The sequence below is a fragment of the Anser brachyrhynchus genome, assembly GCF_964034855.1.
Source record: "Anser brachyrhynchus genome assembly, contig: SCAFFOLD_194, whole genome shotgun sequence".
Taxonomy (NCBI): domain Eukaryota; kingdom Metazoa; phylum Chordata; class Aves; order Anseriformes; family Anatidae; genus Anser; species Anser brachyrhynchus.
Genome location: NW_027663980.1, coordinates 16385 through 44273, shown reverse-complemented (window position 1 = coordinate 44273; position 27889 = coordinate 16385). Strand labels below are relative to the sequence as shown.

Genomic DNA, 27889 nt, shown 5'->3' with positions numbered 1-27889 from the left:
ATCCCTGTTCCTGTTCTTCATGTCCCTGTTTATGGTGTCTCCTGAATCACCCTTCTTTGTTCCCTCTCAACTCTTTACTTTCCTGATGGTCTCATCATTAAGAGTCTGATGTTATCACCAACCATGGGGCTTGTCGACCCCCATGGCCACACTCCCACATCTTCCCCTTCTTCATTAACATAAGAAAGCGCGATTAACACAAATTAAGAAGGCAGGATCAACACAAACTAAAACACAGAGAAAAACTGCCAGGCATACTAAGTCTATCTTTAACAATCTTTGTAAAACCGTCCCTGGGAGAGGCAGGCACTGAGTGCTGCCCAGCCGGGGGGCTCTGGCTGCCCCTCCAACTCCTGGAGTCCTTCTTTGTGGGTCCAGCATATGCCAGTGGGACCCTCCCATATGCTCTTTTTTGTTTCTCCCTGCTCTGTTAGCCTGTCCCTGTTCCTGTTCTTCATGTCCCTGTTTAAGGTGTCTCCTGAATCACCCTTCTTTGTTCCCTCTCAACTCTTTACTTTCCTGATGGCCTCATCTTTAAGAGTCGGATGTTATCACCAACCATGGGGCTTGCCGACCCCCATGGCCACACTCCCACAACTCCCCCTTCTTTATTAACATAAAAGAGCTCGATTAACACAAATTAAGAAAGCAGGTTTAACACAAATTATGAAGGCGCGATTAACAGAAATTAAGAAAGCAAGAGTAACACAAATTAAGAAAGCACTATTAACACAAACTAAAACACAGAGAAAAACTGCCAGGCATACTAATTCCATCTTTAACAAACTTTGTAACCCCATCCCTGGGAGAGGCAGGCACTGAGTGCTGCCCAGCCGGGGGGCTCTGGCTGCCCCTCCAACTCCTGGAGTCCTTCTTTGTGGGTCCTGCCTATGCCAGCGAGACCCTCCCATACGCTGTTTTTTGTTTGTCCCTGTTCTGATAGCCTTTCCCTATTCATTCCTTTTTTGTTTTTGTCCCTGTTCTGTTAGACTATCCCTGTTCCTGTTCTTCATGTCCCTGGTTAAGGTGTCTTTTGAATAACCCTTCTTTGTTCCCTCTCAAGGGTTTACTTTCCTGATGGTCTCTACTTTAATAGTCGGATGTTATCACCAACCATGGGGCTTGTCGACCCCCATGGCCACACTCCCACATCTTCCCCTTCTTCATTAACTTAAGAAAGCGCGATTAACACAAATTAAGAAGGCAGGATCAACACAAACTAAAACACAGAGAAAAACTGCCAGGCATACTAGGTCTATCTTTAACAATCTTTGTAAAACCGTCCCTGGGAGAGGCAGGCACTGAGTGCTGCCCAGCCGGGGGGCTCTGGCTGCCCCTCCAACTCCTGGAGTCCTTCTTTGTGGGTCCAGCATATGCCAGTGGGACCCTCCCATATGCTGTTTTTTGTTTCTCCCTGCTCTGTTAGCCTGTCCCTGTTCCTGTTCTTCATGTCCCTGTTTAAGGTGTCTCCTGAATCACCCTTCTTTGTTCCCTCTCAAGGCTTTACTTTCCTCATGGCCTCATCTTTAAGAGTTGGATGTTATCACCAACCATGGGACTTGTCGACCCCCATGGCCATGCTCCCACAACTCCCCCTTCTTTATTAACATAAAAGAGCTCGATTAACACAAATTAAGAAAGCAGGTTTAACACAAATTATGAAGGCGCGATTAACAGAAATTAAGAAAGCAAGAGTAACACAAATTAAGAAAGCACTATTAACACAAAATAAAATACAGAGAAAAACTGCCAGGCATACTAATTCCATCTTTAACAAACTTTGTAACCCCATCCCTGGGAGAGGCAGGCACTGAGTCCTTCCCAGCTGGGGGGCTCTGGCTGCCCCTCCAACTCCTGGAGTCCTTGTTTGTGGGTCCTGCCTATGCCAGCGAGACCCTCCCATACGCTGTTCTTTGTTTGCCCCTGTTCTGATAGCATGTCCCTATTCATTCCTTTTTTGTTTTGTCCCTGTTCTGTTAGCCTGTCCCTGTTCCTGTTCTTCAGGTCCCTGCTTAAGGTGTCTCCTGAATCACCCTTCTTTGTTCCCTCTCAAGGCTTTACTTTCCTGGTGGTCTCTACTTTAAGAGTCCGATGTTATCACAAACCAAGGGGCTTGTCGACCCCCATGGCCACACTCCCACATCTTACCCTTCTTTATTAACATATGAAAGCGCAATTAACACAAATTAAGAAGGCAGGATCAACACAAACTAAAACACAGAGAAAAACTGCCAGGCATACTAAGTCTATCTTTAACAATCTTTGTAAAACCAGCCGTGGGAGAGGCAGGCACTGAGTGCTGCCCAGCCGGGGTGCTCTGGCTGCCCCTCCAACTCCTGGAGTCCTTGTTTGTGGGTCCTGCCTATGCCAGCGAGACCCTCCCATACGCTGTTTTTTGTTTGTCCCTGTTCTGATAGCCTGTCCCTATTCATTCCTTTTTTGTTTTTGTCCCTGTTCTGTTAGACTATCCCTGTTCCTGTTCTTCATGTCCCTGCTTAAGGTGTCTCCTGAATCACCCTTCTTTGTTCCCTCTCAAGGCTTTCCTTTCCTGATGGTCTCATCCTTAAAGGTCCGATGTTATCACCAACCATGGGGCTTGTCGACCCCCATGGCCACACTCCCACATCTTCCCCTTCTTTATTAACATAAGAAAGCACAATTAACACAAATTTAGAAGGCAGGATCAACACAAACTAAAACACAGAGAAAAACTGCCAGGCATACTAAGTCTATCTTTAACAACCTTTGTAAAACCATCCCTGGGAGAGGCAGGCACTGAGTCCTGCCCAGCCGGGGGGCTCTGGCTGCCCCTCCAAATCCTGGAGTCCTTGTTTGTGGATCCAGCATATGCCAGTGGGACCCTCCCATATGCTCTTTTTTGTTTCTCCCTGCTCTGTTAGCCTGTCCCTGTTCCTGTTCTTCATGTCCCTGTTTAAGGTGTCTCCTGAATCACCCTTCTTTGTTCCCTCTCAAGGCTTTACTTTCCTGATGGCCTCATCTTTAAGAGTTGGATGTTATCACCAACCATGGGACTTGTCGACCCCCATGGCCACGCTCCCACATCTCCCCCTTCTTTATTAACATAAAAGAGCTCGATTAACACAAATTAAGAAGGCAGGATCAACACAAACTAAAACACAGAGTAATGCTGCCAGGCATACAAAGACTATCTTTAACAAACTTTGCAACCCCATCCCTGGGAGAGGCAGGCACTGAGTGCTGCCCAGCCGGGGGGCTCTGGCTGACCCTCCAACTCCTGGAGTCCTTGTTTGTGGGTCCTGCCTATGCCAGCGAGACCCTCCCATATGCTGTTTTTTGTTTGTCCCTGTTCCGTTTTCCTGTCCCTATTCATTCCTTTTTTGTTTTCGTCCCTGTTCTGTTAGACTATCCCTGTTCCTGTCCTTCATGTCCCTGTTTAAGGTGTCTCCTGAATCACCCTTCTTTGTTCCCTCTCAAGGGTTTACATTCCTGATGGTCTCTACTTTAATAGTCGGATGTTATCACCAACCATGGGACTTGTCAACCCCCATGGCCAGGCTCCCACATCTCCCCCTTCTTTATTAACATAAAAGAGCTCGATTAACACAAATTAAGAAAGCAGGTTTAACACAAATTAAGAAGGCGCGATTAACAGAAATTAAGAAAGCAAGAGAAACACAAATTAAGAAAGCACTATTAACACAAATTAAAATACAGAGAAAAACTGCCAGGCATACTAATTCCATCTTTAACAAACTTTGTAACCCCATCCCTGGGAGAGGCAGGCACTGAGTGCTGCCCAGCCGGGGGGCTCTGGCTGCCCCTCCAACTCCTGGAGTCCTTGTCTGTGGGTCGTGCATATGCTAGCGGGACCATCCCATACAATTTTTTTTTGTTTGTCCCTGTTCTGTTAGCCTGTCCCTGTTCCTGTTCTTCATGTCCCTGCTTAAGGTGTCTCCTGAATCACCCTTTGTTCCCTCTCAGGGCTTTACTTTCCTGATGGTCTCATCCTTAAGAGTCGGATGTGATCACCAACCATGGGGCTTGTCGACCCCCATGGCCACACTCCCACATCTTCCCCTTCTTTATTAACTTAAGAAAGCGCGATTAACACAAATTAAGAAGGCAGGATCAGCACAAACTAAAACACAGAGAAAAACTACCAGGCATACTAAGTCTATCTTTAACAATCTTTGTAAAACCAGCCGTGGGAGAGGCAGGCACTGAGTGCTGCCCAGCCGGGGGGCTCTGGCTGACCCTCCAACTCCTGGAGTCCTTGTTTGTGGGTCCTGCCTATGCCAGCGAGACCCTCCCATATGCTGTTTTTTGTTTGTCCCTGTTCCGTTTTCCTGTCCCTATTCATTCCTTTTTTGTTTTCGTCCCTGTTCTGTTAGACTATCCCTGTTCCTGTCCTTCATGTCCCTGTTTAAGGTGTCTCCTGAATCACCCTTCTTTGTTCCCTCTCAAGGGTTTACATTCCTGATGGTCTCTACTTTAATAGTCGGATGTTATCACCAACCATGGGGCTTGTCGACCCCCATGGCCACACTCCCACATCTTCCCCTTCTTTATTAACATAAGAAAGCGCGATTAACACAAATTAAGAAGGCAGGATCAACACAAACTAAAACACAGAGAAAAACTGCCAGGCATACTAAGTCTATCTTTAACAATCTTCGTAAAACACTCCCTGGGAGAGGCAGGCACTGAGTGCTGCCCAGCCGGGGGGCTCTGGCTGCCCCTCCAACTCCTGGAGTCCTTGATTGTGGGTCCAGCATATGCCAGTGGGTCCCTCCCATATGCTGTTTTTTGTTTCCTCCTGCTCTGTTAGACTATCCCTGTTCCTGTTCTTCATGTCCCTGTTTAAGGTGTCTCCTGAATCACCCTTCTTTGTTCCCTCTCAAGGGTTTACTTTCCTGATGGCCTCATCTTTAAGAGTCGGATGTTATCACCAACCATGGGACTTGTCGACCCCCATGGCCAGTCTCCCACATCTCCCCCTTCTTTATTAACATAAAAGAGCTCGATTAACACAAATTAAGAAAGCAGGTTTAACACAAATTAAGAAGGCGCGATTAACAGAAATTAAGAAAGCAAGAGAAACACAAATTAAGAAAGCACTATTAACACAAATTAAAATACAGAGAAAAACTGCCAGGCATACTAATTCCATCTTTAACAAACTTTGTAACCCCATCCCTGGGAGAGGCAGGCACTGAGTGCTGCCCAGCCGGGGGGCTCTGGCTGCCCCTCCAACTCCTGGAGTCCTTGTCTGTGGGTCGTGCATATGCTAGCGGGACCATCCCATAAAATTTTTTTTTGCTTGTCCCTGTTCTGTTAGCCTGTCCCTGTTCCTGTTCTTCATGTCCCTGCTTAAGGTGTCTCCTGAATCACCCTTTGTTCCCTCTCAGGGCTTTACTTTCCTGATGGTCTCATCCTTAAGAGTCGGATGTGATCACCAACCATGGGGCTTGTCGACCCCCATGGCCACACTCCCACATCTTCCCCTTCTTTATTAACTTAAGAAAGCGCGATTAACACAAATTAAGAAGGCAGGATCAGCACAAACTAAAACACAGAGAAAAACTACCAGGCATACTAAGTCTATCTTTAACAATCTTTGTAAAACCAGCCGTGGGAGAGGCAGGCACTGAGTGCTGCCCAGCCGGGGGGCTCTGGCTGACCCTCCAACTCCTGGAGTCCTTGTTTGTGGGTCCTGCCTATGCCAGCGAGACCCTCCCATATGCTGTTTTTTGTTTGTCCCTGTTCCGTTTTCCTGTCCCTATTCATTCCTTTTTTGTTTTCGTCCCTGTTCTGTTAGACTATCCCTGTTCCTGTCCTTCATGTCCCTGTTTAAGGTGTCTCCTGAATCACCCTTCTTTGTTCCCTCTCAAGGGTTTACATTCCTGATGGTCTCTACTTTAATAGTCGGATGTTATCACCAACCATGGGGCTTGTCGACCCCCATGGCCACACTCCCACATCTTCCCCTTCTTTATTAACATAAGAAAGCGCGATTAACACAAATTAAGAAGGCAGGATCAACACAAACTAAAACACAGAGAAAAACTGCCAGGCATACTAAGTCTATCTTTAACAATCTTCGTAAAACACTCCCTGGGAGAGGCAGGCACTGAGTGCTGCCCAGCCGGGGGGCTCTGGCTGCCCCTCCAACTCCTGGAGTCCTTGATTGTGGGTCCAGCATATGCCAGTGGGTCCCTCCCATATGCTGTTTTTTGTTTCCTCCTGCTCTGTTAGACTATCCCTGTTCCTGTTCTTCATGTCCCTGTTTAAGGTGTCTCCTGAATCACCCTTCTTTGTTCCCTCTCAACTCTTTACTTTCCTGATGGCCTCATCTTTAAGAGTCGCATGTTATCACCAACCATGGGACTTCTCGACCCCCATGGCCATGCTCCCACATCTCCCCCTTCTTTATTAACATAAAAGAGCTCGATTAACACAAATTAAGAAAGCAGGTTTAACACAAATTAAGAAGGCGCGATTAACAGAAATTAAGAAAGCAAGAGAAACACAAATTAAGAAAGCACTATTAACACAAATTAAAATACAGAGAAAAACTGCCAGGCATACTAATTCCATCTTTAACAAACTTTGTAACCCCATCCCTGGGAGAGGCAGGCACTGAGTGCTGCCCAGCCGGGGGGCTCTGGCTGCCCCTCCAACTCCTGGAGTCCTTGTTTGTGGGTCCAGCATATGCCAGTGGGACCCTCCCATATGCTCTTTTTTGTTTCCTCCTGCTCTGTTAGCCTGCCCCTGTTCCTGTTCTTCATGTCCCTGCTTAAGGTGTCTCCTGAATCACCCTTCTTTGTTCCCTCTCAAATCTTTACTTTCCTGATGGCCTCATCTTTAAGAGTCGGATGTGATCACCAACCATGGGGCTTGTCGACCCCCATGGCCACACTCCCACATCTCCTCCTTCTTTATTAACATAAGAAAGCGCAATTAACACAAATTAAGAAGGCAGGATCAACACAAACTAAAACACAGAGAAAAGCTGCCAGGCATACTAAGACTATCTTTAACAAACTTTGCAACCCCATCCCTGGGAGTGGCAGGCACTGAGTGCTGCCCAGCCGAGGGGCTCTGGCTGCCCCTCCAACTCCTGGAGTCCTTGTTTGGGGGTCCTGCGTAAGCCAGCGTGACCCTCCCATACCCTCTTTTTGTTCGTCCCTGTTCTGTTAGCCTGTACCTATTCATTCCTTTTCTGTTTTTGTCCCTGTTCTGTTTGCCTGTCCCTATTCATTCCTTTTTTTTGTCCCTGTGCTGTTAGCCTGTCCCTGTTCCTGTTCTTCATGTCCCTGTTTGTTTTCTTCTCGTCCCTGTTCGTTTTCATGTCCCTGTTGGGGGGCGATTTGTGGCGTAAAGACCGCACGGACAACGGGGTTCTTTCAGGATCTGTAACTGCTACCTCTTTATTGATGACATAACTTGAACTCTCTCTTACTGAGGGCATAACTTCATCTCTCAGAGTGAGGGCACAACTTCATTCTATCCCTTATTCAGGAAAGGCTCCCTTCCTATAATTTCCGCCTCACAGCAGTACCTTTCCACTAACTAGTCATTGGTAAACAACTTTGCCCGGAACAGCAAACACCCAGCAACTTCCATGCTTTAATGGCTGGAGAACTAGCCACCCCAGACAAGAAGGTGTCACCTGAATCACCCTTCTTTGTTCCCTCTCAACTCTTTAAATTCCTGATGGTCTCATCCTTGAGTCGGATGTTATTACCAACCATGGGGCTTGTCGACCCCCATGGCCACACTCACACATCTTCCCCTTCTTTATTAACATAAGAAAGCGCGATTAACACAAATTAAGAAGGAAGGATCAACTCAAACTAAAACACAGAGAAAAACTGCCAGGCATACTAAGTCTATGTTTAACAACCTTTGTAAAACCAACCCTGGGAGAGGCAGGCACTGAGTGCTGCCCAGCCGGGGGGCTCTGGCTGCCCCTCCAACTCCTGGAGTCCTTGTTTGTGGGTCCAGCATATGCCAGTGGGACCCTCCCATATGCTGTTTTTTGTTTCCTCCTGCTCTGTTAGCCTGCCCCTGTTCCTGTTCTTCATGTCCCTGCTTAAGGTGTCTCCTGAATCACCCTTCTTTGTTCCCTCTCAACTCTTTACTTTCCTGATGGCCTCATCTTTAAGAGTCGGATGTGATCACCAACCATGGGGCTTGTCGACCCCCATGGCCACACTCCCACATCTCCTCCTTCTTTATTAACATAAGAAAGCGCAATTAACACAAATTAAGAAGGCAGGATCAACACAAACTAAAACACAGAGAAAAGCTGCCAGGCATACTAAGACTATCTTTAACAAACTTTGCAACCCCATCCCTGGGAGAGGCAGGCACTGAGTGCTGCCCAGCCGAGGGGCTCTGGCTGCCCCTCCAACTCCTGGAGTCCTTGTTTGGGGGTCCTGCGTAAGCCAGCGTGACCCTCCCATACACTCTTTTTGTTCGTCCCTGTTCTGTTAGCCTGTACCTATTCATTCCTTTTCTGTTTTGGTCCCTGTTCCGTTTGCCTGTCCCTATTCATTCCTTTTTTGTTTTTGCCCCTGTTCTGTTAGCCTGTCCCTGTTCGTCTTCTTCATGTCCCTGTTTGTTTTCTTCTCGTCCCTGTTCGTTTTCATGTCCCTGTTGGGGGGCGATTTGTGGCGTAAAGACCGCACGGACAACGGGGTTCTTTCAGGATCTGTAACTGCTACCTCTTTATTGACGACATAACTTGAACTCTCTCTTACTGAGGGCATAACTTCATCTCTCAGAGTGAGGGCACAACTTCATTCTATCCCTTATTCAGGAAAGGCTCCCTTCCTATAATTTCCGCCTCACAGCAGTACCTTTCCCTGGAGTCCTTGTTTGTGGGTCCTGCCTATGCCAGCGAGACCCTCCCATACGCTGTTTTTTGTTTGTCGCTGTTCTGATAGCATGTCCCTATTAATTCTTTTTTTGTTTTGTCCCTGTTCTGTTAGCCTGTCCCTGTTCCTGTTCTTCATGTCCCTGCTTAAGGTGTCTCCTGAATCACCCTTCTTTGTTCCCTCTCAAGGCTTTACTTTCCTGATGGTCTCTACTTTAATAGTGGGATGTGATCACCAACCATGGGGCTTGTCAACCCCCATGGCCACACTCCCACATCTTCCCCTTCTTTATTAACTTAAGAAAGCGCGATTAACACAAATTAAGAAGGCAGGATCAACACAAAGTAAAACACAGAGAAAAACTGCCAGGCATACTAATTCCATCTTTAACAAACTTTGTAACCCCATCCCTGGGAGAGGCAGGCACTGAGTGCTGCCCAGCTGGGGGGCTCTGGCTGCCCCTCCAACTCCTGGAGTCCTTGTTTGTGGGTCCTGCCTATGCCAGCGAGACCCTCCCATATGCTGTTTTTTGTTCGTCCCTGTTCCGTTTGCCTGTCCCTATTCATTCCTTTTTTGTTTTTGTCCCTGTTCTGTTAGCCTGTCCCTGTTCCTGTTCTTCATGTCCCTGTTTGTTTTCTTCTTGTCCCTGTTTGTTTTCTTGTCCCTGTTGGGGGGCGATTTGTGGCGTAAAGACCGCACGGAAAACGGGGTTCTTTCAGGATCTGTAACTGCTACCTCTTTATTGATGACATAACTTGAACTCTCTCTTACTGAAGGCATAACTTCATCTCTCAGAGTGAGGGCACAACTTCATTCTATCCCTTATTCAGGAAAGGCTCCCTTCCTATAACTTCCGCCTCACAGCAGTACCTTTCCACTAACTAGTCATTGGTCAACAACTTTGCCCGGCAACAGAAAACACCCAGCAACTTCCATGCTTTAATGGCTGGAGAACAAGCCACCCCAGACAAGAAGGTGTCACCTGAATCACCCTTCTTTGTTCCCTCTCAACTCTTTAAATTCCTGATGGTCTCATCCTTAAGAGTCGGATGTTATTACCAACCATGGGGCTTGTCGACCCCCATGGCCACACTCCCACATCTTCCCCTTCTTTATTAACTTAAGAAAGCGCTATTAACACATATTAAGAAGGCAGGATCAACACAAACTAAAACACAGAGAAAAACTGCCAGGCATACTAAGTCTATCTTTAACAATCTTTGTAAAACCATCCCTGGGCATGGCAGGCACTGAGTGCTGCCCAGCCGGGGGGCTCTGGCTGCCCCTCCAACTCCTGGAGTCCTTGTTTGTGGGTCCGACCTATGCCAGCGAGACCCTCCCATACGCTGTTTTTTGTTTGTCCCTGTTCTGATAGCCTGTCCCTGTTCCTGTTCTTCATGTCCCTGTTTAAGGTGTCTCCTGAATCACCCTTCTTTGTTCCCTCTCAACTCTTTACTTTCCTGATGGCCTCATCTTTAAGAGTCGGATGTTATCACCAACCATGGGACTTGTCGACCCCCATGGCCACACTCCTACAACTCCCCCTTCTTTATTAACATAAAAGAGCTCGATTAACACAAATTAAGAAAGCATGTTTAACACAAATTAAGAAGGCGCGATTAACAGAAATTAAGAAAGCAGAGTAACACAAATTAAGAAAGCACTATTAACACAAACTAAAATACAGAGAAAAACGGCCAGGCATACTAATTCCATCTTTAACAAACTTTGTAACCCCATCCCTGGGAGAGGCAGGCACTGAGTGCTGCCTAGCTGGGGGGCTCTGGCTGCCCCTCTGTTGTGGTTTAACCCGGCTGGCAGCTAAACACCACACAGCCATTCGCTCCCCCTCCCCCCTCCCTCTCTGGGATGGGGGAGAGAAACGGGAAAGTGAAGCCGGTGAGTTGAGATAAAGACAGTTTATTAAGACCGGAATATAATAATAACAATAATAATAATAATAGTGAGAATGATAATAGTATTAATAATAATAATGTGTAAGAAAACAAGTGATGCACAATGCAATTGCTCACCACCCGCTGACCGATGCCCAGCCTATCCCCGAGCAGCCAGCCCCCCCACCCCGGCCAGCCACCCCTATATATTGTTTAGCATTCAAAAGCATTCTTCTTACGGGTTACTTGGTAGAGCGGGTTTACAATCAGACTGTAATTTGGAATATGCATTCTCCAAAACCCCACGACACCTAGGAAAGTTTGTGTTTCTTTTTTGCTAGTTGGTGGAGACATAGCTGTTATTTTGTTGATCACATCCATTGGGATTTGACGACGTCCATCTTGCCATTTTTTTCCTAAAAACTGGATCTCTCGTGCAGGTCCTTTAACTTTATTCTGTTTTATGGCAAAACCGGCCTTCAGAAGGATTTGGACTATTTTCTTCCCTTTCTCGAAAACTTCTTCTGCAGTGTCACCCCACACAATGATGTCATCGATGTACTGCAGGTGTTCAGGAGCTTCCCCCTGCTCCAGCGCAGACTGGATCAGTCCATGGCAAATGGTAGGGCTGTGTTTCCACCCCTGGGGCAGCCGATTCCAAGTATATTGGACTCCCCTCCAAGTGAAAGCAAACTGTGGCCTGCACTCTGCTGCTAGAGGGATGGAGAAGAATGCATTAGCGATATCAATTGTGGCATACCACTTGGCTGCCTTTGATTCCAGTTCATACTGGAGTTCTAGCATGTCCGGCACTGCAGCACTCAGTGGTGGCGTGACTTCGTTCAGGCCACGATAGTCCACTGTTAGTCTCCACTCACCATTAGACTTTCGCACTGGCCATATAGGACTATTAAAAGGTGAATGAGTCTTGCTGATCACTCCTTGGCTCTCCAGTTGACGAATTAGCTTATGGATGGGACTCAGGGAGTCTCGGTTGGTGCGATATTGCCGCCGGTGCACAGTTGTGGTAGCGATCGGCACTTGCTGTTCTTCAACCCTCAGCAACCCCACAACAGAAGGGTCCTCTGAGAGACCAGGCAAGGTAGACAACTGTTTAATGTCCTCTGTCTCCAAGGCAGCTATGCCAAAAGCCCAGCGGAACCCTTTTGGGTCCTTGAAATATCCTCTTCTAAGATAGTCTATGCCAAGGATGCACGGAGCATCTGGGCCAGTCACAATACGGTGCTTTTGCCACTCATTACCGGTTAGACTCACTTCAGCCTCCAATACAGTTAACTGCTGGGATCCCCCCGTCACACCATAAATACAGATGGGCTCTGGCCCTTTATAGCTTGATGGCATTAGAGTACATTGTGCACCGGTGTCTACCAAAGCCTTATACTTCTGTGCGTCTGACGTGCCAGGCCATCGAATCCACACAGTCCAATAAACTCGATTGTCCCTTTCCTCCCCCTGGCTGGAGGCAGGGCCCCTCTAGTCCTGGTCAGAATCTTCGTTTCTGTGTTTAAAGGAGTGCCTGCTGGAAGTTGGAGCAGCAAACTTTTCAGAGAACTCCTTTTTCCCAATTGTTTTCCTTTGCAATTCACGTACCCGTGCCTCTAGGGTCGCAGTAGATTTTCCATCCCATTTTCTCATGTCCTCTCCATGGTCACGTAGGTAAAACCACAGGGTGGCGCGGTGTGTGTGCCCACCATATTGTCTTCCTTGCATAGATGAACGTTTACCCCTAATAGCTGAGACACTGGTTTGTACAGGTGGGGAGGAAAATAATCTCTCTTCAAGTTGGTGGATCTTTTCAGAAAGTTTCTCCAAAGTATTCTCTTTTAGCTGGTGGACACTGGTTCGTTCAGGTGGAGGGGAAGATAAATTCTCTTTAAGTTGGTGGACCTCTTCAGAGAGTTTCTCCACAGCTGAGACACAGGCCTGTAGGGAAGAGGAGAGATTTCCTTTGTACTGCCGGAGTATTTTAGTCACTTCATTCACTGTGGGATTCTCCTCCGCTTTCCAGGCTAGTATTGCCAATGAGCTGGCATATGATGATGGTGCACTCTGTACAAACTTCCGCCACATGGGTAGTGTACACCGGACTGCATCTGGATCTGCGGATGTTTGTGCGTCGTCTAGGTCCTTATAAATTACTTCCCGTACGGCCAATTCCCTCAGGTACTGAATTCCCTTCTCCATGGTGGTCCATTTGCCTGGTAGACATACAAGTTCTTCCTTGAAGGGATACCTTTCCTGCACAGCTGACAGGAGACGCCTCCAGAGGCTGCGAGATCGTGCTCCATCTCCAATTGCTTTGTCAATGCACGCGTCCCTAGCAAGGGATCCCAGCCGCCTGGCTTCCTTGCCCTCTAATTCCACATAATTGGCTCCCGTGTCCCAGCACCGGAGCAGCCAGGTGGCAAGCTGCTCACCTATACAGCGACCAAAATCTTTTCGCACATCTCGTAGCTCACGCTGGTATAGAGTCCGGGTAGTTACTGTTGATTTTTCGACATCCTCATCCTCATCTTCAGTCTCCTGCACCTTTGATGGCCCAGCCTCGTCTTCACTATGCCCAGACTTAGCAGAAGACTGTCTGCGTTCTAAACGACCTGAGCCTCTATACCATTTTTTCACCTTGTCTACAGGGGCAACTTGCAATGCTACAGCTCGTTTCTCTAACCCAGCCACAGGGTCTGCCACAGGGGTTGGAATACCCTCTGCGGGGTCAACTTGCACTGCTACAGCTCGTTTCTCTGACCCAGACACAAGAGTGGGAGCAGCTGCAGGAGCTGGAGCTGCTGCAGGGGCTGGAGTGGCTGCAGGAGCTGGAGCTGGAGCAGCTGCAGGGGCTGGAGCGGCTGCAGGAGCTGGAGCTGGAGCGGCTGCAGGGGCTGGAGCGGCTGCAGGAGCTGGAGCTGGAGCTGGAGCGGCTGCAGGGGCTGGAGTGGCTGCAGGAGCTGGAACTGGAGCGGCTGCAGGAGCTGGAGCGGCTGCAGGGGCTGGAGCTGGAGTGGCTGCAGGAGCCGGAGCGGCTGCAGGAGCTGGAGCGGCTGCAGGAGCTGGAGCTGGAGCGGCTGCAGGAGCTGGAGCTGGAGCGGCTGCAGGAGCTGGAGCGGCTGCAGGAGCTGGAGCGGCTGCAGGAGCTGGAACTGGAGCGGCTGCAGGAGCTGGAGCTGGAGCGGCTGCAGGAGCTGGAACTGGAGTGGCTGCAGGAGCTGGAGCGGCTGCAGGAGCTGGAACTGGAGTGGCTGCAGGAGCTGGAACTGGAGTGGCTGCAGGAGCTGGAGCGGCTGCAGGAGCTGGAGCTGGAGCGGCTGCAGGAGCTGGAGCTGGAGCAGCTGCAGGAGCAGGAGCGGCTGCAGGAGCTGGAACTGGAGCTAGGTTGCTAGTAGCATCAATTGCAGCTCGATAGGCACAAGCCAGACCCCAGCACGCCACAGTGATTTGTGTCACTTTGGAACTGCCAGAGTCATGACACCTTTTTTTCAAGCATTCTGCCAGCTTTTTAGGATTTTGCAGTTGTTCAGGGGTGAATGTCCAAAACACTGGAGGTGACCACTGCTCTAGAAACCTGCCCATATCCTCCCACACTCCCTGCCACTCGCAACTACCCCGCCTCAAGACAGATCTCCGGATGAGATTCCTAAGTAGCTGTTTAACCCTCAACAAAACCTGAAGCGCATTCAGGAGACATAACATACCAGCTACTATGAGGGAAAATTAACTCTGTCCTAACTGGAACCAGGACAGATATCCACCCCTTATTCCATACCATTTATGTCATGCTCAGGTTACACTCTTTCCAATACATTCTAATTAATCACCATTTTCATCTATGATATATAGCAATCATGGTAGTGATGACATACAGTATTATATAATAATTAACATACTACAATTCAACTCATGGGCTATTCTCACCCAGTATCAAATCCCCTTGAGGTACACACCTCATTAACTCTGTCCTAACTGGAACCAGGACAGCATACTAAGTCTATCTTTAACAACCTTTGTAAAACCATCCCTGGGAGAGGCAGGCACTGAGTGCTGCCCAGCCGGGGGGCTCTGGCTGCCCCTCCAACTCCTGGAGTCCTAGTTTTGGGTCCAGCATATGCCAGTGGGACCCTCCCATATGCTGTTTTTTGTTTCCTCCTGCTCTGTTAGCCTGTCCCTGTTCCTGTTCTTCATGTCCCTGTTTAAGGTGTCTCCTGAATCAGCCTTCTTTGTTCCCTCTCAACTCTTTACTTTCCTGATGGCCTCATCTTTAAGAGTCGGATGTTATCACCAACCATGGGACTTGTCGACCCCCATGGCCAGGCTCCCACATCTCCCCCTTCTTTATTAACATAAAAGAGCTCGATTAACACAAATTAAGAAAGCAGGTTTAACACAAATTAAGAAGGCGCGATTAACAGAAATTAAGAAAGCAAGAGTAACACAAATTAAGAAAGCACTATTAACACAAACTAAAATACAGAGAAAAACTGCCAAGCATACTAATTCCATCTTTAACAAACTTTGTAACCCCATCCCTGGGAGAGGCAGGCACTGAGTGCTGCCTAGCCGGGGGGCTCTGGCTGCCCCTCCACCTCCTGGAGTCCTTGTTTGTGGGTCCTGCGTAAGCCAGCGTGACCCTCCCATAAGCTCTGTTAGTTCGTCCCTGTTCTGTTAGCCTGTACCTATTCATTCCTATTCTGTTTTTGTCCCTGTTCCGTTTGCCTGTCCCTATTCATTCCTTTTTTGTTTTTGTCCCTGTTCTGTTAGCCTGTCCCTGTTCCTGTTCTTCATGTCCCTGTTTGTTTTCTTCTCGTCCCTGTTCGTTTTCATGTCCCTGTTGGGGGGCGATTTGTGGCGTAAAGACCGCACGGACAATGGGGTTCTTTCAGGATCTGTAACTGCTACCTCTTTATTGATGACATAACTTGAACTCTCTCTTACTGAAGGCATAACTTCATCTCTCAGAGTGAGGGCACAACTTCATTCTATCCCTTATTCAGGAAAGGCTCCCTTCCTATAACTTCCGCCTCACAGCAGTACCTTTCCACTAACTAGTCATTGGTCAACAACTTGACCAATGCAACAGCAAACACCCAGCAACTTCCATGCTTTAATGGCTGGAGAACAAGCCACCCCAGACAAGAAGGTGTCACCTGAATCACCCTTCTTTGTTCCCTCTCAACTCTTTACTTTCCTGATGGCCTCATCTTTAAGAGTCGGATGTTATCACCAACCATGGGACTTGTCGACCCCCATGGCCATGCTCCCACATCTCCCCCTTATTTATTAACATAGAAGAGCTCGATTAACACAAATTAAGAAAGCAGGTTTAACACAAATTAAGAAGGCGTGATTAACAGAAAATAAGAAAGGAAAAGTAACACAAATTAAGAAAGAACTATTAACACAAACTAAAATACAGAGAAAAACGGCCAGGCATACTAATTCCATCTTTAACAAACTTTGTAACCCCATCCCTGGGAGAGGCAGGCACTGAGTGCTGCCTAGCTGGGGGGCTCTGGCTGCCCCTCTGTTGTGGTTTAACCCGGCTGGCAGCTAAACACCACACAGCCGTTCGCTCCCCCTCCCCCCTCCCTCTCTGGGATGGGGGAGAGAAACGGGAAAGTGAAGCCAGTGAGTTGAGATAAAGACAGTTTATTAAGACCGGAATATAATAATAACAATAATAATAATAATAGTGGTAATGATAATAGTATTAATAATAATAATGTGTAAGAAAACAAGTGATGCACAATGCAATTGCTCACCACCCGCTGACCGATGCCCAGCCTATCCCCGAGCAGCCGGCCCCCCACCCCGGCCAGCCACCCCTATATATTGTTTAGCATGACGTCAGATGGTATGGAATACCCCTTTGGCCAGTTTGGGTCAGCTGTCCTGGGTCTGTCCCCTCCCAGCTCCTGCTGCACCCCCAGCCTGCTCGCTGGCAGGACAGAGCGAGAAGCCGAAAAGTCCTTGGCCTGGTGTAAACACTGCTCTGCAACAATTAAAACATCAGCATGTTATCAGCGCTCTTCTCACCCTAATCCAAAACATAGCACCCTACCAGCTACTATGAGGGAAAATTAACTCTGTCCTAACTGGAACCAGGACAGATATCCACCCCTTATTCCATACCATTTATGTCATGCTCAGGTTACACTCTTTCCAATACATTCTAATTAATCACCATTTTCATCTATGATATATAGCAATCATGGTAGTGATGACATACAGTATTATATAATAATTAACATACTACAATTCAACTCATGGGCTATTCTCACCCAGTATCAAATCCCCTTGAGGAACACACCGGACCTCCCCATTCTTTTGCATTACCCACCAAGTGCATCCAGGTCCCTGAGCAAAAGCAATTCCACGAATGGGTTTGCCTTTTCCTGAGGCAGGAGTAGCCCAGACTGTTCTACCCAGCATGTTTCTTACGTGCACTACAGGAACTTTATCCCCTTCTACAGTGCGTAACAGGTTTGATTGGGCAGGTCCAGCTCGGTTGGCAGATCCCCTTGTATTGACTAACCAGGTGGCCTTTGCCAAATGTGTATCCCAATTTTTGAATGTCCCAGCACCCATTGCTTTCAGTGTAGTCTTCAACAGTCCATTGTATCAGTCAACTTTTCCAGAGGCTGGTGCATGATAGGGGATGTGATACACCCACTCAATACCATGTTCTTTGGCCCAAGTGTCTCTAAGGTTGTTTCGGAAATGAGTCCCGTTGTCTGACTCAATTCTCTCTGGGGTGCCATGTCGCCATAGGACTTGCTTTTCAAGGCCCAGGATAGTGTTCCGGGCGGTGGCATGGGGCACCGGATATGTTTCCAGCCATCCGGTGGTTGCTTCCACCATTGTAAGTACGTGGCGCTTGCCGTTGCGGGTTTGAGGGAGTGTGATGTAATCAATCTGCCAGGCCTCTCCATATTTATATTTCAGCCATCGTCCTCCATACCAAAGAGGTTTTGACCGTTTGGCTTGCTTGATTGCAGCACATGTTTCCCAGTCATGAATAACCTGTGCTATAGTGTCCATGGTCAGGTCCACCCCTCGATCACGAGCCCATCTGTAGGTTGCATCTCTACCTTGATGGCCTGAGGTGTCATGGGCCCATCGGGCTATAGATAATTCACCTTTATGTTGCCAGTCCAGGTCCACCTGAGCCACTTCAATCTTAGCAGCCTGATCCACCTGCTGGTTGTTTTGATGTTCTTCAGTAGCCCGATTCTTGGGCACATGAGCATCTTCGTGGCATACCTTTACAACCAGGTTCTCTACCCGGGCAGCAATATCTTGCCACAATGCCGCAGCCCAGATGGGCTTGCCCCTGCGCTGCCAGTTGTTCTGCTTCCATTGCTGTAACCACCCCCACAGGGCATTTGCTACCATCCATGAATCAGTATAGAGATAGAGAACTGGCCACTTTTCTCGTTCAGCAATATCTAAAGCCAGCTGAATGACTTTCACTTCTGCAAACTGACTCGATTCACCTTCTCCCTCAGCAGCTTCTGCAACTCGTCGTATAGGACTCCATACAGCAGCTTTCCATCTCCGATGCTTTCCCACAATACGACAGGACCCGTCAGTGAACAAGGCATATTTCTTCTAATTTTCCGGTAGCTTGTTGTACAGTGGGGCTTCTTCAGCACGAACCACCTCCTCCTCTGATGATATCCCAAAGTATTTGCCTTCTGGCCAGTCCATAATCACCTCCAAGATTCCTGGGCGACTGGGGTTTCCTATTCGAGCCCGCTGAGTAATCAGTGCAACCCACTTGCTCCATGTAGCATCAGTTGCATGATGTGTAGAGGGGACCCTTCCTTTGAACATCCAGCCTAGTACCGGCAGTCGGGGTGCCAGGAGGAGCTGCGCTTCAGTACCGACCACTTCCGAAGCAGATCGAACTCCTTCATATGCTGCCAATATCTCCTTTTCCGTTGGAGTATAGCGGGCCTCAGATCCTCTGTATCCCCGACTCCAAAACCCCAGGGGTCGACCTCGAGTTTCCCCAGGTTCTTTCTGCCAGAGGCTCCAGGCGGGACCATTCTCCCCGGCTGCGGTGTAGAGCACATTCTTTACATCTGGTCCTGTTCGGACTGGCCCGAGGGCTACTGCATGAACTATTTCCTGCTTAATTTGTTCAAAGGCTTGTCGTTGCTCAGGGCCCCATTCAAAAGCATTCTTCTTACGGGTTACTTGGTAGAGCGGGTTTACAATCAGACTGTAATTTGGAATATGCATTCTCCAAAACCCCACGACACCTAGGAAAGTTTGTGTTTCTTTTTTGCTAGTTGGTGGAGACATAGCTGTTATCTTGTTGATCACATCCATTGGGATTTGACGACGTCCATCTTGCCATTTTATTCCTAAAAACTGGATCTCTCATGCAGGTCCTTTAACTTTATTCTGTTTTATGGCAAAACCGGCCTTCAGAAGGATTTGGACTATTTTCTTCCCTTTCTCGAAAACTTCTTCTGCAGTGTCACCCCACACAATGATGTCATCGATGTACTGCAGGTGTTCAGGAGCTTCCCCCTGCTCCAGCGCAGACTGGATCAGTCCATGGCAAATGGTAGGGCTGTGTTTCCACCCCTGGGGCAGCCGATTCCAAGTATATTGGACTCCCCTCCAAGTGAAAGCAAACTGTGGCCTGCACTCTGCTGCTAGAGGGATGGAGAAAAATGCATTAGCGATATCAATTGTGGCATACCACTTGGCTGCCTTTGATTCCAGTTCATACTGGAGTTCTAGCATGTCCGGCACTGCAGCACTCAGTGGTGGCGTGACTTCGTTCAGGCCACGATAGTCCACTGTTAGTCTCCACTCACCATTAGACTTTCGCACTGGCCATATAGGACTATTAAAAGGTGAATGAGTCTTGCTGATCACTCCTTGGCTCTCCAGTTGACGAATTAGCTTATGGATGGGACTCAGGGAGTCTCGGTTGGTGCGATATTGCCGCCGGTGCACAGTTGTGGTAGCGATCGGCACTTGCTGTTCTTCAACCCTCAGCAACCCCACAACAGAAGGGTCTTCTGAGAGACCAGGCAAGGTAGACAACTGTTTAATGTCCTCTGTCTCCAAGGCAGCTATGCCAAAAGCCCAGCGGAACCCTTTTGGGTCCTTGAAATATCCTCTTCTAAGATAGTCTATGCCAAGGATGCACGGAGCATCTGGGCCAGTCACAATACGGTGCTTTTGCCACTCATTACCGGTTAGACTCACTTCAGCCTCCAATACAGTTAACTGCTGGGATCCCCCCGTCACACCATAAATACAGATGGGCTCTGGCCCTTTATAGCTTGATGGCATTAGAGTACATTGTGCACCGGTGTCTACCAAAGCCTTATACTTCTGTGCGTCTGACGTGCCAGGCCATCGAATCCACACAGTCCAATAAACTCGATTGTCCCTTTCCTCCCCCTGGCTGGAGGCAGGGCCCCTCTAGTCCTGGTCAGAATCTTCGTTTCTGTGTTTAAAGGACTGCCTGCTGGAAGTTGGAGCAGCAAACTTTTCAGAGAACTCCTTTTTCCCAATTGTTTTCCTTTGCAATTCACGTACCCGTGCCTCTAGGGTCGCAGTAGATTTTCCATCCCATTTTCTCATGTCCTCTCCATGGTCACGTAGGTAAAACCACAGGGTGGCGCGGTGTGTGTGCCCACCATATTGTCTTCCTTGCATAGATGAACGTTTACCCCTAATAGCTGAGACACTGGTTTGTACAGGTGGGGAGGAAAATAATCTCTCTTCAAGTTGGTGGATCTTTTCAGAAAGTTTCTCCAAAGTATTCTCTTTTAGCTGGTGGACACTGGTTCGTTCAGGTGGAGGGGAAGATAAATTCTCTTTAAGTTGGTGGACCTCTTCAGAGAGTTTCTCCACAGCTGAGACACAGGCCTGTAGGGAAGAGGAGAGATTTCCTTTGTACTGCCGGAGTATTTTAGTCACTTCATTCACTGTGGGATTCTCCTCCGCTTTCCAGGCTAGTATTGCCAATGAGCTGGCATATGATGATGGTGCACTCTGTACAAACTTCCGCCACATGGGTAGTGTACACCGGACTGCATCTGGATCTGCGGATGTTTGTGCGTCGTCTAGGTCCTTATAAATTACTTCCCGTACGGCCAATTCCCTCAGGTACTGAATTCCCTTCTCCATGGTGGTCCATTTGCCTGGTAGACATACAAGTTCTTCCTTGAAGGGATACCTTTCCTTCACAGCTGACAGGAGACACCTCCAGAGGCTGCGAGATCATGCTCCATCTCCAATTGCTTTGTCAATGCACGCGTCCCTAGCAAGGGATCCCAGCCGCCTGGCTTCCTTGCCCTCTAATTCCACATAATTGGCTCCCGTGTCCCAGCACCGGAGCAGCCAGGTGACAAGCTGCTCACCTATACAGCGACCAAAATCTTTTCGCACATCTCGTAGCTCACGCTGGTATAGAGTCCGGGTAGTTACTGTTGATTTTTCGACATCCTCATCCTCATCTTCAGTCTCCTGCACCTTTGATGGCCCAGCCTCGTCTTCACTATGCCCAGACTTAGCAGAAGACTGTCTGCGTTCTAAACGACCTGCGCCTCTATACCATTTTTTCACCTTGTCTACAGGGGCAACTTGCACTGCTACAGCTCGTTTCTCTAACCCAGCCACAGGGTCTGCCACAGGGGTTGGAATACCCTCTGCGGGGTCAACTTGCACTGCTACAGCTCGTTTCTCTGACCCAGACACAGGAGTGGGAGCAGCTGCAGGAGCTGGAGCTGCTGCAGGGGCTGGAGTGGCTGCGGGAGCTGGAGCTGGAGCGGCTGCAGGAGCTGGAGCGGCTGCAGGAGCTGGAGCTGGAGCAGCTGCAGGGGCTGGAGCGGCTGCAGGAGCTGGAGCTGGAGCGGCTGCAGGAGCTGGAGCGGCTGCAGGAGCTGGAGCTGGAGCAGCTGCAGGGGCTGGAGCGGCTGCAGGAGCTGGAGCTGGAGCTGGAGCGGCTGCAGGGGCTGGAGCGGCTGCAGGAGCTGGAACTGGAGCGGCTGCAGGAGCTGGAGCGGCTGCAGGGGCTGGAGCTGGAGCGGTTGCAGGAGCCGGAGCGGCTGCAGGAGCTGGAGCGGCTGCAGGAGCTGGAGCTGGAGCAGCTGCAGGAGCTGGAGCGGCTGCAGGAGCTGGAACTGGAGCGGCTGCAGGAGCTGGAGCTGGAGCGGCTGCAGGAGCTGGAGCTGGAGTGGCTGCAGGAGATGGAGCGGCTGCAGGAGCTGGAACTGGAGCAGCTGCAGGAGCTGGAACTGGAGTGGCTGCAGGAGCTGGAGCTGGAGCAGCTGCAGGAGCTGGAGCGGCTGCAGGAGCTGGAACTGGAGCGGCTGCAGGAGCTGGAGCTGGAGCTAGGTTGCTAGTAGCATCAATTGCAGCTCGATAGGCACAAGCCAGACCCCAGCACGCTACAGTTATTTGTGTCACTTTGGAACTGCCAGAGTCATGACACCTTTTTTTCAAGCATTCTGCCAGCTTTTTAGGATTTTGCAGTTGTTCAGGGGTGAATGTCCAAAACACTGGAGGTGACCACTGCTCTAGAAACCTGCCCATATCCTCCCACACTCCCTGCCACTCGCAACTACCCCGCCTCAAGACAGATCTCCGGATGAGATTCCTAAGTAGCTGTTTAACCCTCAACAAAACCTGAAGCGCATTCAGGAGACATAACAACAAGAGCAGGCTGGTCTGAGTATCCCAAGGATATTCAACATCTCGGAGAACCACCGTAACTAGCTCGGGGGATAAGAGGGTGGTGGTGAAGGAGAAAGGGAGAGTGAACATGTAGGGAAACATGTCTTCCCCTGTCCCCTTCACAGATTGGCTCCCTAACGAAAACAGGCAATAGGTGTAATTGCTAATAGTTTCCGTGATATGGGTTCCAAAGTGTTATAAGTGAGACCATACAAATTTCTTGGTCTATCAGAAATATTTTATTAATTAAGTAAGCAGGCACAAGCAAAACAGCGCTGGGCGGCTGGGGAGTCTCCGCTCCACCACAGCACGCAACTTTCCCTTTTCAGTGTCGCCGTTTTATAGCATCCAAGTTTCGGCTTGTCAGGACTTGTTGAACCTTCTGAAGCTGCGCAGTTCCTTGTTGGGGGTCCTTGTTTTTCTTTCAATGATCATGCGTTGTGCTCGTGTTCAAGGGGGAGGGTAGTGAAGCGGGAAACAGTATTTCACAGAGTCTTTGTTTTACCAAGGATGTTTATCCAACACCCCCTCCCCACTATCTACTTGCTTAGTCTTCCCCCTTAACAAGGTCGTAAATTGCAAAACCTTATCTTCTCAGCAGATTCTCTGAATTCCTTTTAAAGACAATGAACAAACACCCGCTAATTTATCACAATCCCTCCTTTTTCTTTTTCTAACATATTTTGTTCATTGATGAATTTTTGAAGCACTTGTTTGCTCAATATTAAAGTTTCTGCGTTATCCTCCTCCTGTTCAAGAGATTCATATTTCACACGCACAAGCGTAAGGTGAGCTGCCTCTAATCGTTTTTTTTTACAATCACAATTATTTGATTGAATATACATGGTACAAAAGTTAGTGTTAATATGAGCAGCAACAAAGGTCCTGCTATAGTTGATAGCAGTGTAGTGAGCCAAAGTGAGTAATTAAACCAGGATTCATACCAATTCTGGTGGGCTTCATTTTCTATTTTTCGTTTTTCTAGCCCTTCTCTCAATTTAGTCACTGTATCCCTTACTACTCCAGTAGGATCTGCATATACGCAACACTCCTCTCATAGGGCTGCATACAATCCTCCTTGTTGTAGAAAAATCAGATCTAATCCCCTACGATTTTGTCGTACAGATTTCTCTAAAGCTGATATAGATTGCTCGATAAGGGCCAAATCCTCATCTACAGCAATGCGTAGAGAGGTAAATTCTTGGCTTTGTTTTACCAGAGAGGTAATTTCAGTTCCGGCTCCTGCAGCCCCCAGAATCATCAGAGTGGCTAAAGTGACAGCCGTAATAGGCTCTCTCTTCCTTAAGTGTTTTTTTTTTTGCCATAGCATGTTGGATGTACATATACTCCTCAGAATGGTAAAGAATCCTAGGTATAATTACTACCTGAACACAAAAATCATGAGACGAGTTGAACAATTTCAAAGATAAGCATGGAGTTACCCCCAGAGACGAACATACCCATCTGGTGTTATCTGCTGGTATTAACCATTTTTCTTTGTCTAATTGTGTAACATTTTCTGTAATATTGCATAGATGGAACTTCTCACCAGGGACCGTGCCTACGCACCTGCCATTCCCAGTTACTTCCGTTAACGTTATTCCTACATCCCTTCCCCAATTGCATTGTGGGGGATCGGTTTCGTTTGAACGGGTGGTTTCTCCCAGATCCCCAGTGGCGTCGTAATATGAGGGCCTTATATCAAGACATAACCAGCAAGGTCTAGGCACGTCTGGATTTGGTTGATTCAACAACTGATAACTAGCATTCATGATTCTCCATATGTTATTCCCGGTCACCCCTTCATTTCTAATCCCATACTCCGGGTTTACTGATTTATTAGCAACCTCCAGTGGTTTAGGGCTATTAGGAGTTAGCATTCTAAAAGCTTGTGTAGGCTGAATCCTCAAAACACTCCCCGACAGTTTCTGATTTGGTCCCACCCGTTGGGGACTCTTAGTCTCTTCCTTCTTTATATAGATGATGCCTTCCCTATCAGTCCCCCAGCAGTAGTTATCTGCTGAACAACATGGTGATCTTCCCATCTAATCAGGCTCCATTTAAAAGGTTTGTGAGGGTGCGCAGACCCAGGAACAGTGTAAACAATCGTACCCATTACTATGTATCGCAAAAAAAAATGGCTAGGGCCCATTTTCCAGAGTTCTTTACCTGGCCACGTAATTCCCCACCGTTTCACTCTCTGCCTCGCTTGTCAGTTCGGTTGCAGAGAACTACAAGGTGCAGGTTCTTCTTGGCAGCAGCAGTGTTCTTCAGGGGAGTTTCTCAGGTAACCGCGACCTTTTTCTGATCAAACAGGGTCCCCTTTCCTCCTTTTTTTTTTTACGATACATAGACAGTTAGACCATACTTATCGAGTTTGTTTCAACGTGAGCTTTAAGTCATCAGGGCCTGCGACCGCTTCCCATTTGCTTTTCTGGATCGGTCCTTTCACGCGACTGGCATGCGTTCATCCCTTCTCAGCCGTCCGGATAGCCGTCTCTGTGATAAGTAAAACAACATAGGGGCCTCCCCACCGTGGTGTTAAAGACGTTTCTTTCCATGTCTTAATTAGAACCCTATCTCCAGGTTGTATCCTATGGATTGCTATATCTAGCCACCAAGCCTTTCGCTTGCAACTCCCTCCGTTGGTTCATAAGCTGTATTAAATAAGGTTTTAATTGGATATCCTGTACCTGGGGGTGATCAGATGGCATCTCTAAATCATAAGGCATACCATACAGCCTTTCAAAAGGTGAGATTCCGACATCGGCTCGGGGCTATGTCCGGATATTCAATAGTGCAAGCGGTAAACATTTCACCCAGGAGGTTTTAGTCTCTATCATAAGCTTTGTTAGTTGCTTTTAATTTCACCATTCATTCGTTCTACCTTTCCCGAACTCTGAGGATGCCAGGGAGTGTGATATTCCCATTTAATTCCCAGAGCCTTCATCGTGTCTCGGGATACCTTTGACACAAAGTGTGGGCCTCGATCAGAGCCAGTTGCTTCTATTACCCCGTATCTGGGTATGATGCTTTCTAATAATATCTTTACCACGGTTTGAGCTGTGGCCCTTGCCGTAGGGAATGCTTCAACAAAGTTTGTGAGGTGGTCTACAATAACTAATAAGTATCTATATCGCCCCGTTTTTGGAAGTTCAGTAAAATCTAATTGAATCTTTGCAAAAGGTCGATGTGCCAATTCTCGTCCTCCTCCCGGGACCCTTTTTCTCATGTGTTGAGCATTTACCCTCCGACAAGTTATGCAATCATTTACGATCCTCTTTGCTATATTATAAATCCCTATACACATATAATATGTGGCAAATTGATCCACCAACGCCTGAGTACCCCAGTGCGTCTGTTCATGAAATCTCCGTAGCACCCTCATAGCTACTGATTTTGGTAACACTTCCCGTTTTTTTTTTTTTTTTTTTGAACCCCCATTTGTGTCATCTTGTCTTCTTCTGTATTAGTGAAACAGAGTAAGGGGAGGGGAATGGGTCCATTCGACCACAGGGAGTTAGTTGGCCCGCACTTGTAGCAGTTTTTATAAGGCGGGCTTTCTTCCTCTGAACAATTGCATTCAATCCCATCAACTCCCCATTCACTCCAGCAATCATAACATGGAAATTCCTTTAAGCCTTTCCCACAGTATTAAGTATTATATTAAGCATTATTATATATTATTATATTATTAATTATTATATTAATTATTATATATTAAGTATAAGTATTAAGTATTTCCCACAGTCTGGGCAATCTTCCCTCGTTCTTATAATTCTTATACTCATTAATGCTGCCCTTTTTGCCTCCTGATCTGCTAGATTATTACCCCTAACCTGAGGGGTGAGGCCTTTTTGATGCCCTTTTATATGTACTACGGCAATTTCTTTGGGCTCTCTGATAGCTTGTAAAACCTGGGTAATCAATTCCTGATGTATTAAACCCTTTCCTTGTGAATTGATGAGCCCCCTTTCTTTCCATATTTTACCAAATGTATGTACTACCCCATAAGCATATTTTGAATCTGTATATATTGTACCGCTTTTATTTTTCAACAATTTTAGGGCCTGCAATATGGCATATAGCTCGCAAGCTTGGGCAGACCAGCTAGGGCTCAAAGGTCCAGATTCCACTATCTCAAATGTTTTCTCGTTTACTAACGCGTATCCTGATTTTTGCTTTCCCTCGACTACTCTCGAGGAACCATCCACATATATCTGTTCACCGATGGGTAATTCCACCTCCTCTAGATCAGGTCTCAATTTCGTTTGCTCTTCTATATTTCGGAGGCAATCATGTCCTAAGGACTCATTTGGTTCCCCATAAAGAAATTGAGCAGGGTTCTGTAGGGAGGTTGTTCCTAAGGTTAATTTTGGAGAGGAAATCAAAATTCCTTCATATTTTAATAATCTGGCGTCAGTGATCCATTTCTCTGCCTTCTGTTGCAGTACCCCGCATATATTGTGTAGAGATATTACTTTGATTTCCCCCCCAAAAGTGATCTTCTGTGCTTCTTCCACTAACAAGGCAGCAGCTACCACTACCTGCAAACAGTTTGGCCAACCCCGGCTAACCGGATCCAATAATTTAGACAAATAGGCCACAGGGTTTTTTTTTTGTTTTTTTTTTTTTGTTTTTTTTTTTTTTACTCCCTGCCCATTCTTGGGCCAGCACTCCGTATGCTGTGCCTTCTGCGCTGTTCACAAAAAAAAAAAACAAAACAGCCTCCTTAAATCTGGTAAGCTTAACACTGGGGGGGGCGTACTAGTTCCTCCTTTAACTTGTTCAGTTGTTCCTCATCTTCTTTTGTCCATTTGAGTAATCCATCCTTATTCAGCTTGTTATATAAAAATTTAACCTTTCCACTATAATCTTCTTATCCATTGTCTACAGTATCCGGTCAACCCTAACAGTTGCCGTACCTGCTTTTTAGTTCGCGGGGATGCTAAAGCCAATATTCCACTGATTCTGCCTGGGTCTAACTTCTTAGTCCCCTTACTTAACTGGTGACCCAGGTACTTTATCTCTTGCTCCACAATTTGTAATTTTGCCCCTCCTTTTTCTTTTAAAGGGTACAGAGGGTACAGATTAACTCGATTCTCTGAGCCAATCCAAAGGCTCGCATATTCGCTCTCCTCTAAACAAAAAGGTTCCTTTGCACTTACATAAATGTTTAAGGCTTGGCAAACCCAGTCTTCAAACGACCCGAATATGGGCCAATAATTTGCCTACCTCCCCAAACTTCAACACAATAATGAATCATTTTTACTTTATCCTTTCCCCGCCTAAAAGGGGAATCACTCCAATTCTTAATCATTAACCCCAGTGGACTATCTGGGGGAATAGGGGGCAACCTAGCACTAGGCATTACCCCACCCATGGGACCAGAAGGCTTACTCTTCTTCT

At 47.6% G+C, this 27889-nt stretch overlaps 1 protein-coding gene across 1 annotated transcript in view; it reads left to right on the top strand.

The window, feature by feature from the left end:
• Window positions 1–15839, top strand: part of LOC308186550 (uncharacterized protein) — a gene marked incomplete at its 3' end in the record, with an annotated part of 71651 nt that extends 55812 nt beyond the window's left edge. The window contains exon 3 of the mRNA XM_080608684.1: window positions 15821–15839. Within this exon, the coding sequence (XP_080464810.1) occupies window positions 15821–15839 (19 nt within the window). The remainder of the gene's footprint in view (window positions 1–15820) is intronic.
• Between the last annotated feature and the right edge of the window lie 12050 nt (window positions 15840–27889).